Consider the following 14476-nt stretch of genomic DNA (forward strand, 5'->3'; position numbering starts at 1 on the left):
CAACAGTGCGGGGAGACATTTACTAGTTATATAGAAGATGTTGTCGACCTCTGCAACCGCGTCGACGTCACAATGGCTGATGCCGAGAAGATCCGCCATATCTTAAAAGGCATTGAATACGACGCCTTCCATATGCTGTTGGCGAAAAATCCGGCGACAGTCTCTGAACTCGTCAGTCTCTGCCAAAGCTTCGACGAACTCCGCAAACAACGCATAGCCACCCGCCAATCTCCTCCCCAGGCGACTTCAATGTCGAGCTTGGCTGTTTCTCTGGATAACACGTCGCTGCTGCGGCAGATCAAGGAGTTCGTCCGTGAAGAGGTGGCTCGTCAGCTTTCTCCGATTCCCCTTACACACGGCCAGTCGAACGATCCGTTGGCGCCCGCTCTCCAATCTGTCATCGAGGAGCAGGTAGCCGACCACATTCCATCTTCTCTCCAGCAGGCTCCGGTTGCCGCTCCCCTGACGTACGCCGAAGTCGCTTCGAGGCCTGCACCACAGACCTACGGTCCCCTTCGCCCGCCTTTGCACCCGCCCGTATCCGCTCCAGTCCGGCCACTGGTGCAGTATGCACGACCACAAGATCATTGGCGCACGGAAGACAATCGTCCGATTTGTTTTTATTGTGGACGTGCTGGACACGTAGCACGTCACTGTCGCCCGCTTACACCGAACGTCCCCAACAATGTGCGTCCATATGCGCCACGTTTCCAACAACGCCGCAACTATTCTGACACCTTTGAATCTCCTGCCGTCGACACCGCATTCTCCGGTCGCCGTTCACCGTCTCCTCGCCGCCGCTCCCTTTCCCCCATGCACCGTCGGCGGAGCCCTCTGTGCCAGGAAAACTACAAATCGCAGTTCAGCAGGTGAGAACTGCGGTGTCTGCGAAATATATACGGCCTCACACTTCCCCGAAAAACGTTATTGAAGTCGCAATAGAAGGAACATTGACGCTAGCACTTGTCGACACCGGCGCTGCACTGTCAGCGATAGATGCCCGCATTTGCCGCAAGATAGGAAAAGTGACGCCGCCGCTTTCTGGAGTGTCTCTTCGAACTGCCAACGCGCAGCACGTCGAGCCATCCGGCGCCTGCACCGCTCGTGTCGTCATTCAGGAGGTCATTTAGGTCATAGAATTCATCGTGCTGCCATCTTGTTCACACGACGTCATATTAGGTTGGGACTTTCTTTCCACACATCATGCGATCATTGACTGCGCCGAAATCGAGCTGTTTCAGTTTCCGGGCGATATTATCACTGACCAGAGGGACCCTCGTCACAAAATCATCGTTTCTGAAGACACCGTTATACCTGCCTGGCCTTCCGCCCTTGTCAGTATCTCTTGTGACTCTGTAAATGACGTCACAGTACTCTTCGCAGCGTCTGAACTCTTAGCTCGCCTCCGTTCACTACCACTGCCGTTCGCCGTCCTGGATCTCTCCTTCATCTTTTTCTTCCCATTCCCCCTTCCCCGTGCAGTGCTGTTGAGGTGTCCTCCTGTGAGAGACAGTTACGGCGCTGCACTCATCTCTTCCGTTTCCTTTCGTAAAATCACTTCACACACACACACACACGTTCGCCGTCCTCGAGTTCAAAACTGGCGCCTCTCACATGTGCATGTCCAACCCATCGGCCGAACCAATTACTTCACGCCGCCATGAAAGCCTTGGCGGGGCAGAGCCACTGGCCTCATCTTCCACATTTGACGCGACGGACGACTCCACTTATCTTGCCGCGCCCTCGAGGCTTCGCAGTCACTGCCGCGTTCTTTTATGCGAGCCAGTGACCTTACGACGACACAGCACGACGAACTTGCTCCAAGGCATTCCCTTCCTCTTTTGACTGCCAAGCAACATCACTCGGCTACACAACCACTGTTTCGCATACTATCGACACTGGGAGCCATGCACCCGTTCAACAGCGTCCCTACCGAGTATCGGCGACCGAAAGACGCGTTATCGATGACCAGGTGAACTATATGCTCAAATATGCCACGATGTGCCACGTATCGACGGTGCACTGCACTGTTTGCAAGGAGAAGAGTTTTTTTTCCTCCTTAGTTTTCCGCTGTGGCTACTGGCAGGTGGCCATGACGCTGACTGTATAAAAACCGCGTTTGTAACACCACACGCCTTGTACGAGTTGTCTGTGATGCCGTTCGGTCTGTGCAACACGCCCGCCACCTTTGAACGCATGATGGACGGCATCCTGCGCGGCCTGAAGTGGCGCACTTGTCTCTGCTACCTCGACGACGTTGTCGTCTTTTCCCCTGATTTTCCAACCCGTCTTCGCCGTCTACATCAAGTTTTGACCTGTCTCCGGAATGCTGGTCTCCAGCTCAACTTAAATAAGTGCCTATTTGCGGCTCGAAAACTGACTATATTAGGCCAGGTCGTCTCCAAAGAAGGCATTATTCCTGATCCTGCTAAACTCCGCGCCGTATCCGAATTCCCGAAGCCCACTAACTTGAGAGCACTACGCAGCTTCATTGGCCTATGCTCCTATTTTCGACGTTTCGTTCGCAATTTCGCTACTGTGATCGCACCACTAAACCGACTCCTACAAGGCGCCAAGGAACTTTCTACTTGGTCAGAAGCCTCTGATGATGCCGACTCTTCGTCGCTTACTCTTGCGCTCTTGTTCCCTTGATTGTAACCCTTGATCTAAATTACTCGATGAAGCGGCCATTACTTCTACGAGAAATCAAAATGTGCAATCGAATAATTAGCAGAATTACCCTAATTAACTCTCCAATTAATTATCTCACGCCAAATATTTCAATCTACGAATTATAGCCGTTGAGTTCGCACGGCGTACCCACTTGGAACGAATTCTCTGGGCAGCATCATTTGCGAGATATTAATTTTCAATGTGCCCCACGCTTTGTGCTTCGAGGCAGGTTTCCTGAAAAAGTAACTGGAACGCCGATGCACTTCGTCGGACATCGCGCTGCTGTCCAGAGAACTCGTTCCAAGCGCCGTGCGAACTGAGCGGCTATTCATTCGTAAATCTGTGGCATAAAGTAAATAACTTAGAAGTTAATTAGCGTAATTCTGTTAATTAGTCAATTGGACATTTTGATTTCTCGTAGAAGTAATGGCCGCCTCATCGAGTAATTTATATCAAGGGATATAATTGTGCTATCTGCCATAGGCAATGTTTTAAAAATCGGTGCAGCTAAAAAAAAACCCTGTATATTTCTTCTAATCATACATCACACAATAATAATTCTTACATTACACATACATGCAATAATCTTACATCTTCTGGCATCACAACAATAACTACAATAAAGGTTATAGCAAGGTTAGAATTCGTCATTTTTGAAATGTAAAAAGAAATATCACTGTTTCGTATTTCTAATTTCCGAAAGCTTCATTAAGTGTGTTTTTGATTCTAATATGGTCAGTTATTTCGGCAATATTACTTGGAATATGATTCCATTCTGAAATGGCTAAGTTCAGGCATGAAAACTGCAATAGTTTAGTGCGTGCAAATGGTTGTTCGACCTTGAATTCGTCATTATTCGTAGGAATTTCTTTTTGGCGGGTAACACGTGCGCCTGGGAGAAGAAATTTGGTTGGTGAAAAAAGCTGATGGAAGAAAGTTAACCGAGATATGTCTTCTAGTCTGCAATGGGATGAGTCCTAGGTCACGTTTTATTTTGGTGATGTCTGAGTACTGGGACTAGTTACCTGTAATAAATCAAGCTGCCTTGTCCTGCAAAGATTTTGATTTGTTAGTAAGATGCGTCTGGTGCGGGTTCCATATAAATGAGGCGTACTCAAGTTTGGAGCGAAGTATGGTAGTATATGGCAAGAAGCTTGGTATCACTGTTAGCCTGACGAAGCGTACGACGAAAGAAGCCAAGACATTTACATGCAGCAGAAACTATACAACCCACATGATAATGCCGAGAGAAAGTCGGATAAATATGAGCACCTAGACATTTAAATGACTCTGCAGTTTCTAGAGCATCACCATTAATGCAGTATGTGGGCTTGGTAATTTCACTGCAAGTAGTAAATATTCGCGACGAAACAACACGTCACTGTTTCACTGGCTGCACAGGCGGTCACATTTTCCCGTAATGTGACCGAGAAGAGCAGCGAACAATCAAGAGGATTTTATAGACCACTCCGTACACGTTTTGTTTTTTGTCGTTCTTTTGTTGTATTGTTTAGGAACTCCGTGACCCGCCATGTGACGAGCTTCTGCTACATAACCGGCATCTCCTTTGACACAGCGGAATGTGTGACTTGCCGAAGGCGGCGCGAACGTCGGAAATCTGCTGCTTACGTTCGCTGTGAGTGTGCAGCAGGCTTGTGCATAACGAATTACCTGTAATCAATTACGCTTCTTTTCTTAGCTTTATAATTAACCGATTACTTTCTTTCTTACTCGGTTACGCTCACTGTAATTGAGTTACTTTTTTTTCAGCGACCTTGTAACAATTTACTTTGTGGCCACGGCCGCCGCATTTCGATGGGGGGCGAAATGCTAAAACACCCGTGCACTCAGATTTAGGTGCACGTTAAGGAACCCCAGGTGGTCGAAATTTCCGGAGTCCTCCATTACGGCGTGCCTCATAATCAGAAAGTGGTTTTGGCACGTAAAACCTCATAATTTTAATTTACTTTGTTGACGAGGAAAGCTGAACAGGTCTGAACGCTTTCTAATGTGGCGGGAGATACAGCAGAGCAGCTGTGCCACGCCTGGCGCGAGTACCCGGCGCCCAGTTCCCGCTCGTTCATCTCAACTGTCCATGCGGCAACCGTTTCCGGGCCTCCGTGTGCGGCACTACGCCCGAAAGCTCACCTTGTTCAGGCTTCCGTTTTTCCGCTGCCGATCGCTGTTTGGCAATCGCCCCCCCCCCCCCCCCCCCCCGCCCGGTGCAGCGCGCACTCGGGGCTTCCGCTCGGGGCATGCCCCCCCCGCAGACCGCCTCGGTTCTTCCGGCCTCCCGCTCGATGGCGCTGTCGCTTCGGGTCTGACGGGGAATATTTTTTTTTTTCTTTTTTCGGTGTCGCTGCTCATATTCTCACATGCTGTTGAAGCGTATATTGTTATTGTGACGAATTCTCCTCCCCTCTTGACCTTTATCATCTAGGGAAACACTGACCGACAGAAATTTTGAAAGGCTAACGAAATGTAAACAATTAGGCGTGTTGAATTGTGCCGTTTCGTGCACTACAGAGCTTGAAGGAAACCGCGCTGAAGTACAGGACGACAGCAGACAAACCACAGCGCCGACTTATAACCAGTTTTTGTAGCATCATCATATTACCGCCCAACGAATGTAATTGAGCAGCTACAAGAACGTAATCGAATAAATACCGGAAGGAGAAACAGTACAAAACAAACAAAGAAGTACTTCGGATATCACCGTTAATAATGCCATATCACGTGCTAGATAAGTATACATGATTTCGTTGCGTTGTATATATCCATATATGGCAAAGGCACGGCGACATAATTTTCACTAAATTTATGGATCGCGAAGGCTGTTCGCATTTTTCGTTACGAACAAAGCGAAATACTACGTATTTGCTTAGACTGCGCGCTCAGCACGCCCCGTTTTACAGTTGTATGTCTTGCAGTGCAGGTGGTTGCTGTTAGCAAGTACGCATGCTCGCCGAGCACACCCGTCCGTCCCCGAGGGTCCCGCTGCTGCTGCTGCACTGGTCGCGCGTGCTCGGTTGACCCTCTTGCACAGGCCGACGGAATTAGGTCGGTGCTCGTTTGCCGATCCTTATTTCTTTTCGGTCATTTCGCTATCTCTACGCCGCAACGAAATCATGTGTAGTTACCTAATACGTGACATATAATTGGTAATTATCACATTCAAGTTCTCGCTTCTTCTTTGTGCGATTTCTCCATCCAGTATATACTGGCATCGATACACAGTGAACATTCGCTGTTAGTCAGCGCCCTGTTTGTCTCCTCTCGTCACTGAACTATGTTTTAGCGTTGTTTTCTTCAATTTCACTAGCCCACGTCTGTGTATGGCTGCGAACTGAAAAGCAAGACCAGCTCGTTCTATATTTACTATAGATGAGTAATCTTATTAAACGTTGGGAGGAAAGATAACGGAGAACCATTCAATTACCTTCTTGTAGCTGCTCGATTACATTCGCTGGGCGGTAATAGACCACTGTAAATAAAAAATTGAATCAAGTAAGTATATTTGCGATATGTTACACTGGATTATCGTGTTCGCTTGTCTTTTTTGAGTGCATGTGTTTTAGAGTTGTCTTCATTCCTTCAACTGAAACTTCGAAACACATTCGAGCGATGACGCGGCCTTATATCAGAATCAGTTTTCTTTTTTGTGATGATCAGAAAGATTACAAGATGTTAATATACAGAAGGAGGTCCTGAAGTCAAAGACTGCAATGGTACCTCCTTTACAAACTGAACGTAATAAAACACAAATTACAAAACACAAGTTCCATAGATTCCCTCGGTGCAATGGTGGAGTTTACCTCTCCTGCTTTCTTTTTTTCTTTTTTCTAGCGCATTATGTGGTATTCCACTTTGAGACATTTATTTATTTATTTATTTATTTATTTATTTATTTAAAATACTTCCAAAGGCCCTCGTTACGAGGGTATTACATGGGGGGACACCACATCATCCGTGGTGTCATGCAGTTCCGCTCTGCCCGAGTCACTGGCGAATCCAACGCTCTGAAGTAGCCGAAAAGTGTGTTTAGTACAAACTGTACAAAGGAAGCTGCAGTGAATCGGAATCTAGCTGCGCAAACATTATAGCAATAAATTAACAATGCCGAGGCAACATCTTCGGAGTTGCATCCACGACAGTGCCATGGCGCCTCCCGCTGCTCGTGCTTTTTTTTTTCTTTCTTTTCTCTACATCTCTTCGATAGAAAATATGCAGCTTTCCCAGCACAGCGTTCGCACTCCTGCGGTGGGACACATTCTGGCTGTCGCTGAAGAGCCTCAGACGAGGCCAGACCGACTGAGGCAGAAAGCGTCTGACAGAGGTGAAGAACTTACGTCGGGTTGCACCGGCTGACATGGGCAGGATTCGAGTCAGACAAGTTGCAGTATCACATAAATTGTGCGCACAGGGGCGAAAAGATGCTGCTACGCGTGCTCGGGCTTTGTTCAGCAAGCGGCACTCACGCGGCGACGTCTTCCCACCGGGCGGTCCGCCACGCCGCCGCGCCCAGCAGCAGCAGCAGCAGCAGCAGCGCCACGCGCCGGCGGCGCAGCCCGGCGACGAGCCCTCGCAGCGGGTCCTGCGGCGACGACACAGGTGGAGTGGGGACGACGTCGCGCAAGTAGTGCACGCCACACTGCGAGCGCTGTTTTCTTTCGTCCGCTGTCACACCCTCCAGCGTTTCTCAAACATTTCCAGTATGCGGCCACGTTTCTCGCCGCGGTCATTACCGGATAATTTTCTGCCCGATCGCTCGCGGCTGTGCTCGTTTCCGATATACTTGTTCTTACTGCACACGAGGCTCGAAACGCAGCTGTTCTGTGCATTGTGATATACCTTGAAATAAAGACGCATTATTGCTAGTAGCTCGCTTACTCTTGCGGACCGTCACGAAACGTTCGGCTTCGACCATTCGTGTACTGTTGGTGTAATCCGTCATTTGTAGTGCGTGTAAAGTGCGCATATTGACACGTGTACTTATCTTTATCGGGCGACGACGTTTCGCCGCTTAACAACTGTAATCGCACAGCGAGGGACGCGCCTGAATGTATCCGATGTTTCTGGAAAGTTATCGATGCTTCTACCTGGCTGTCTGTTGTCGCCGAACCTTGTGTTATCTGATTTCATCGCGTAACGCGAATGGTGTAGAACTTTGTGGAAGGCACACGGGTCCGAACGATTAGTCTGGAACATTCGACGACTGCTCTATAAAAGCCGACGCACTTGACCCGCTGATCAGATTTTCGACGATCGCCGACTGTGTTCGCCGCTATCGTTGTGCTTTAAGTGTATCCTGTTTTGTGGGCACAGGTTCGCCCAATAAAAGCTAGTTTTGTCTTTCACAGTACTGCTACTGTGTTCTTTCTTCACCGTCACTACTACGTGACAATATATTCAATTGCGCGCCAATTCATTTATTCTTGACACGTTGGTGACAGAGTGGGCGTAAGCTTGCGTGCCAGTTGGGGCAGATGTATGTAAATAACGTGCGCGAAATTTACCGTGACAGGAAGCGGCGTCACTCTCTTTGTCATTGTTTAACTAGCCGTACTCACTCTTGCCGGGGGTTCAAATCGTTTCTTTGGAGGGTAGCGATACAGCGCTCGCGTATGAGTCAAGTCTTTTATTCTTGGGCAGAGTCCTGCAGCGCGAAAGGCCGGCAGAACAGGTTGTCCTCGTGTAGCAGCGGTCCGTCAGCTTGGCCACACAGGTTCATTCCATTCCTTAATATGGCAGTCACTATTTTCGCATCCAAATACTACACACGTCTTTAATCCACCACTGCACACTTTACAGCACAACTGGAGCACAGTGAGCTAGCGGAAACTCAGTTACATTTCCCACAGCTGATCGCACAGAAGCAAGGTAGAAGCGGTAACGGTTTCGTATTCATGCGCTGTCGCTGACGCAACGTGCGGATGGACGGACGGACGGACGGATGGATGTATGAATGGATGTTACGAGTGTCTCCTTTCCAACGGGGCGGTGGGTTGCGCCGCCAAGTTCTTGCTATTAAACTGCCTAATGTCCTACCTACGTTAAACAATAAAAAAAATAAATAAATAAAGCACTCTGAACTCCCACAAGCAAATTTTCTTATCCCCTAATTGCGAACTGTACTTTTGTACGTTTTCCTACTTTTCTTCCACCAATCCATCAATCGCCTCTTACTAGTCCCTATTGCGGACATGTTTGCCTTTCCACTGCTCCCGCTGAACCCAAGGGCTTCAAGGAGGCCAGTGGTGCTTAAATGGACTGCTGGGTAGACGTCTTCACATTCTAATACAATACGCTCCATAGTTTCCATAGCTTTACCGCAGCATGCACATGCTTCTTCTTTCTTCTTATATCTCGCTTTATAGGTGCGTGTTCTAAGGCATCCCGATCTCGCTTCGAGAAGTAATGAGCTTCCCTTTGAGTTATCATAAATTGCTTCTTTCCTGATTTCGTTGTTTCCTCCTAAATAGTTACTCATGGCAGGTTTCTTTTCCATTGCCGCCACCCATGAGATTATTTCATCCTCTCTGACTTTCGGCTTGACGTTCTTTGTTGCTGTGTTGCCCACCCTACAGGCCGCATACTTGCTGGTAAGCTTCCTAGTTCTTTTCCTCCACTGTGAGTCAATGTTTCTTTTTCTACAGATACCTCAGCACTCTCCCAGCCCACTTACTTTCTTCCATATTACTCAGCCGTTCTTCATACTCAATTTTACTGCGAGCTTCCCTCACTTCAAAACTAGTCCAGCCCATGTCACCCTGCGCAGCTTCATTTGTAGTCTTCCCGTGAGCGCCCAATGCGGGGCGAGCCACTGACCTTTGGTTCCCATCGAGTCCTGATTGTACCCCTGATTTAAAGCAAACAACCGCATTTCCAAAAGTAAGTCCTGGAACCATTACACCTTTCCACATACCTCGGAGCACCTCGTACCTATTGTATCCTCATAGCGCTCTGTGCTTCATTATGGATGCATTTCTCTTCCCCTTCACTGTTATTGTTTTTTTCCTGTGTTTCCGTATATCTATTTCCTTCGTTTATCCATATACTAAAGTATTTATAGTCTGTTACCCGAGGTATTTCCTGGCCCTGTATTGCCACTGTCTGTTCACTGTTTTCATTGAATGCCATAACACCTGATTTCCTAACACTAAATTTCAAACCTAAATTGTTGCCTTCCTGTCCACAGATATTAACCAGACGTTGCAAATCACTTTGCTTGTTAGCTAGCAACACAATGTCGCCCGCATAAAATAAACCTGGAAGCTGCTGCTCTACTATACTCTTCCCGCCTGTTTGTATGAGAGATTGAACCCGATATCGCTGCCTTCTAGCGCCCTCTCCATCCTCACCATGTACATCATAAACAGCAGTGGGGATAAACGGCACCCCTGCCTCAGCCCCTTGTTGATATGAACTTTCTCCGCGCTCCTCATCCCTTCCCATTCAACGCAAACGGTATTTTTTTAGGTAAATCTCTCTCAAAATCTGCAGACAATCGTCACCTAAGCCTTCCCCTTCCAGAATATCCCACAATATGTTGCGGTCTACGTTGTCATAGGTTCCTGTAATGTCTGAGATGTAATGTGCGGCGCGTAGCCGAAAGCGCCATCTCGTTTCTATGGAACTAACTGCTCTGCAAAAAGGGTCAATAAGATTGCAAAGCAGAGAATGTAATCTATAAGTGAAACATCATGAGATCGTGCATGTTAAAAAATAATCAGCAGATTGTAAATGAAATAAGAAACGTGAGCGTAAACTTAGCGCAAGAAGCTTATTTAACTTAACCATCGAAAGCAATAATTTTTTCTCGTCAACATAAAGTTACAAAGTCATGCCTCCATGGAAAAAAGGCCGCAAAGCCTCTGCGGCAAACCATGTCATCCAGCTTCCACGCTGAAACTGATCCATCATGACTGTTCAAATTTCGAAATATTTATCAATTCGAAATTCCAACTGCGCTTTATTTTTTGGGGTGACTTGCTGTAACGTAGGAAAGAGCAATCGATGAAAAAACTGTGCAGCTCTGGCTGCCCGCAGGGTCCGATGATTCTGCTGGCACGTGTATCAATGGTGAGAATAAATATTATGTACTGGTCAAGACGACATCACTGCCGCGATGGCTTTACACGAGCGCTCGGCTTTTCTGACCACAATATTTCACCTGAGATTTTTGTTTCTTTTTTATTTACCCTAAAGGCCCATCGGGCATTACATATGGGGGGGGGGGGGATATTTTATATGCGCGTAACAAATATTACAGCAATGTTAAAAATTTGGTACGATACTCCAGTACCTGCCTTTATTACCTCCAGTACCTGCCTCCAGTACATGCCTTTCTTCTTGCAGCAGGCTTTTTTGCTGTCGCAAATCTCGCCGATGTTATCCTGCCTTGGCTGCAACGTCACCACCGGCGCAGGAATTTGCGAAGAGGCGGGCTGGCGTGTAAACATCGTCCAACCGTCATCGACCGGATCTTCGCCTGGCAACCCCGTGCCACTACTATCAGCGCGGGAGCATTGCCTTGGCTACAAAGGCGCCCAACCTTCACGGACCACTTGGGGCACCGCACCGCTACGAGCATGGCCTTTCTTCTTGCTGCAGGTTGGTTATTTGCCGGGCGCGTCTTGTACTCGCTCTAGCGATCCATGCTTACTTGCGGTGTCGTGCCCCTCAGCCACATTCAAACGTTGCCAAGTGTTTTTGTATCGGTGCATGTGTTCTTTCGCCGTCAATGCTCACTTTGACTCCTTGCTTCTTGTTCTGTCAGGCGACATCGAGTTAAATCCTGGTCCTCCCCCGTCCATTGACTCTATTGCTGAGTGTTTGTCACGCTTAGAACTTGCACAAAATTCCATTTTGACTGAACTTGCAATGATTCGCGCTTCCCAGTCGAATTTCCAAAGCTTGGTCAGTAGCCTTTCATCGCGCGTTGATGCTCTGGAAAAAATTGTCGCAACGAGTCAGTGCAATGATGTCAGTCTAACGCCTAATTCAAACTCGGATATTCACAGCCTTTCATCCGAAATTCGAATCCTCAAAGAAAAATGTGACGATTCCGAAAACAGACTTCGGCGAAATAACCTGCTGTTCTTCGGACTGCCCGATGCGGCGGATGTAACATGGGAGCCTGAAATGGCCGTAATTTCTTTCTGCTCAGATAAGTTAAGCACATCAATCGATTCCGCCAACATTGAAAGAGCGCATCGCTTAGGCCGCTTTGAGCAAGGGAAGAAACGGCCAATAATAGTCAAATTCTCGCATTTTAAAGATAAATGCAAAATCCTTTCTGCTGGCCCTAAGCTCAAGGTTTTCAATCCGTGAAGATTTTTCAGCGCGTGTGCGTAAAGCTCAAAAGAAACTTCGTGCGTTCGGCAATGAAAGTGGCTCAAAATACAAAATACGGTATGACAAGTTAACCATAGGGAACAAGCAGTTTGTCTACAATGCTGATACAGTGCTAGAGCATGGGTCATAGCGGTCGCTAGCTACTTCAAGGCTCCCCTCCCACTGTTAGCCACTTTTGCCTCCGTTACGCCCACATGTTTGTGAATCTATGGCGTTTGTTTTGGCAAACATTCGTAGCTATCTTCCGAAGAGAGAGTCAGTGGAAGCTTCTCTTGATGACAACGGCACCGATATCGCTATGTTTACAGAATCGTGGCTCTCCGAAAATATCCTTGACGAGGAACTGCTTGACAACAATTATTGCTTGACGACAATAAACCGTTTTTCATCTACAGACGTGACAGGGTTTCGCGCAGGGGTGGGGGTGTTTTAGTCTTTATTAAAACCAGCCTTAATTCTTCTCGTCTTACGACTCATTCCTGCCATGAAATTCTTTGTATCAGAATTACCCTTTCCACAACCACATGCATAGTTATTGCATGTTATCGCCCTCCTGACAGCGACAGTCCCTTTACTACTGATATTTACTCGGTTCTGCTCGATCTTAATACTCGTTTTCCTAAAGCCAATTACATCCTCTGCGGTGACTGTAATTTCCCTGACATCGACTGGGGAAACTTGTGCGCATTTTCTTGTCAATCGAAAGATTTCCTTGACGTTGTCATGACTTTCAACCTCAGCCAAACAGTAAACTTTCCCACACGTGGCAGTAACACCCTTGATTTAGTCTTTACGTCCAGCCCTGAACTCATCCAATCCACGTCGAGCAGTGACGGTTTCAGTGACCACAAAACAGTTATTTTCAACCTATCACTTCCGTTTCCCCAACGGCAGCGCTCTGTTAAGTTCATTCGCGATTATAAAAAGGGAGACTTCGCCCGTATCAACTCAGAGCTTGAGAACTTTCTTTTTTCACTTCAGGCTACCCCATCTAATAGGTCTGTCGAGGAAAACTGGCTAGCTTTCAAAAATAAACTTTAAGAACTGGTCGAAACCTATGTTCCGCTGATATGCATTCGCGGCGACTCCAACAAGCCCTGGTATTCTAACTCCTTAAGGAGGCTTTCTCAAAAGAAAAAGCGTCTTTTTCGTGAAGCTAAAGGAACTGCGCTGGCTTTTAAATGGAAGAAATATTTTGCATACCTACAGGATTACACGCGTCTCCTTAGGTGTACAAAAAGAAAGTTTTTTCACAATGATCTGTATGGCATTCTACTAACAAACCCAAAGAAATTCTGGCGGATGTTATCACTCAAATCGCGCAACACTCATTGCATTACCCTTTCATATCCTGACGGTTCACAGGTGCCTCCAGAACTTCGATCTGACGTCACGAACTCTTATTTTACATCAGTCTTCACACATGAACCTGCCTGGAATACACCACACCAAAAATTTTTTAACTTTCCTGCGATAGCCCCTATCAACATCACTACTGCTGGCATTTGTACTCTAATAGACAAACTAAACATGTCCAGTGCCGCCGGGCCAGACAACATCACTGCGAAGATATTAAAACACACAAAAAATGTATCTTCTCATTTTCTAAAGATAATTTTTGATCAATCTCTTGCGAACAGTTCTATACCTAGTGACTGGAAAATTAACAAAGTTGTTCCTGCATTCAAGGCTGGTAGCCGGAGCGACCCGTCGAACTATCGTCCTAGTTCATTAACTTGCATACCATGTAAATTTCTTGAGCATATTATATACTCGCATATTGCATCCCACCTGAATTCCAATTCCCCCTCAATTCCAATTCCTTCTTCTTCAAAAATCAGCATGGCTTTCGTCATGGCTATTCATGTGAATCACAGTTATTCGAGTTTACCATGGACCTTCACCTAAACCTTGATTCTTTGTTCCAAACCGATGTCATCTATCTTGATTTCTCCAAAGCATTCGACCGTGTTCCACATCAACGTCTTACGTACAAACTTTCAGGTCTTCACCTTCACCCACTTGTTTTAGACTGGATTCACAACTTTCTCACATCTCGCTCTCAGTTCACCGTAATAGGCAGACTTCCTTCAAGTTCTACTTGCGTCACCTCCGGAGTACCACAGGGGTCTGTGTTGAGCCCGCTTCTCTTCTTAATGTTTATTAACGACCTCCCACTCAACATCTCATCCACCATCCGCCTTTTCGCAGATGATTGCATTATCTACCGGCGTATAAATACTAAAGACGATGAAGCTGCCCTCCAGAACGATCTGAAGCTTATTGAAAATTGGTGCACATCGTGGATGATGGAATTAAACACTAGGAAGTGCAGTTTTATGCAAATTTCTCGGAAGCGGTCTAATTTAATTTATCCTTACTCTTTATTTTCTGAGGACCTATAGCAGGTAGAATCTTATCGTTACCTTGGCATCACAATTAATAG

General features: G+C 46.9%; 1 protein-coding gene across 5 annotated transcripts in view; it reads right to left on the bottom strand.

Moving 5' to 3' along the window:
• LOC135920903 (galactose-3-O-sulfotransferase 3-like) overlaps window positions 1-14476 on the bottom strand; it is a 147219-nt gene that overhangs the window by 52348 nt on the left and 80395 nt on the right. For 2 of the 5 annotated variants that reach the window (XM_070531490.1, XM_070531488.1), the window contains exons 2-3: window positions 7023-7267; window positions 6113-6157 (exon numbers count right to left, since the gene is read on the bottom strand). In XM_070531490.1, coding sequence (XP_070387591.1) covers window positions 6113-6157; window positions 7023-7267 — 290 coding nt within the window. The remainder of the gene's footprint in view (window positions 1-6112; window positions 6158-7022; window positions 7268-14476) is intronic. The other 3 variants (XM_070531491.1, XM_070531489.1, XM_070531492.1) reach the window with 3 other exon arrangements.

The sequence above is a fragment of the Dermacentor albipictus genome, chromosome 1, assembly GCF_038994185.2.
Source record: "Dermacentor albipictus isolate Rhodes 1998 colony chromosome 1, USDA_Dalb.pri_finalv2, whole genome shotgun sequence".
Lineage (NCBI taxonomy): Eukaryota > Metazoa > Arthropoda > Arachnida > Ixodida > Ixodidae > Dermacentor > Dermacentor albipictus.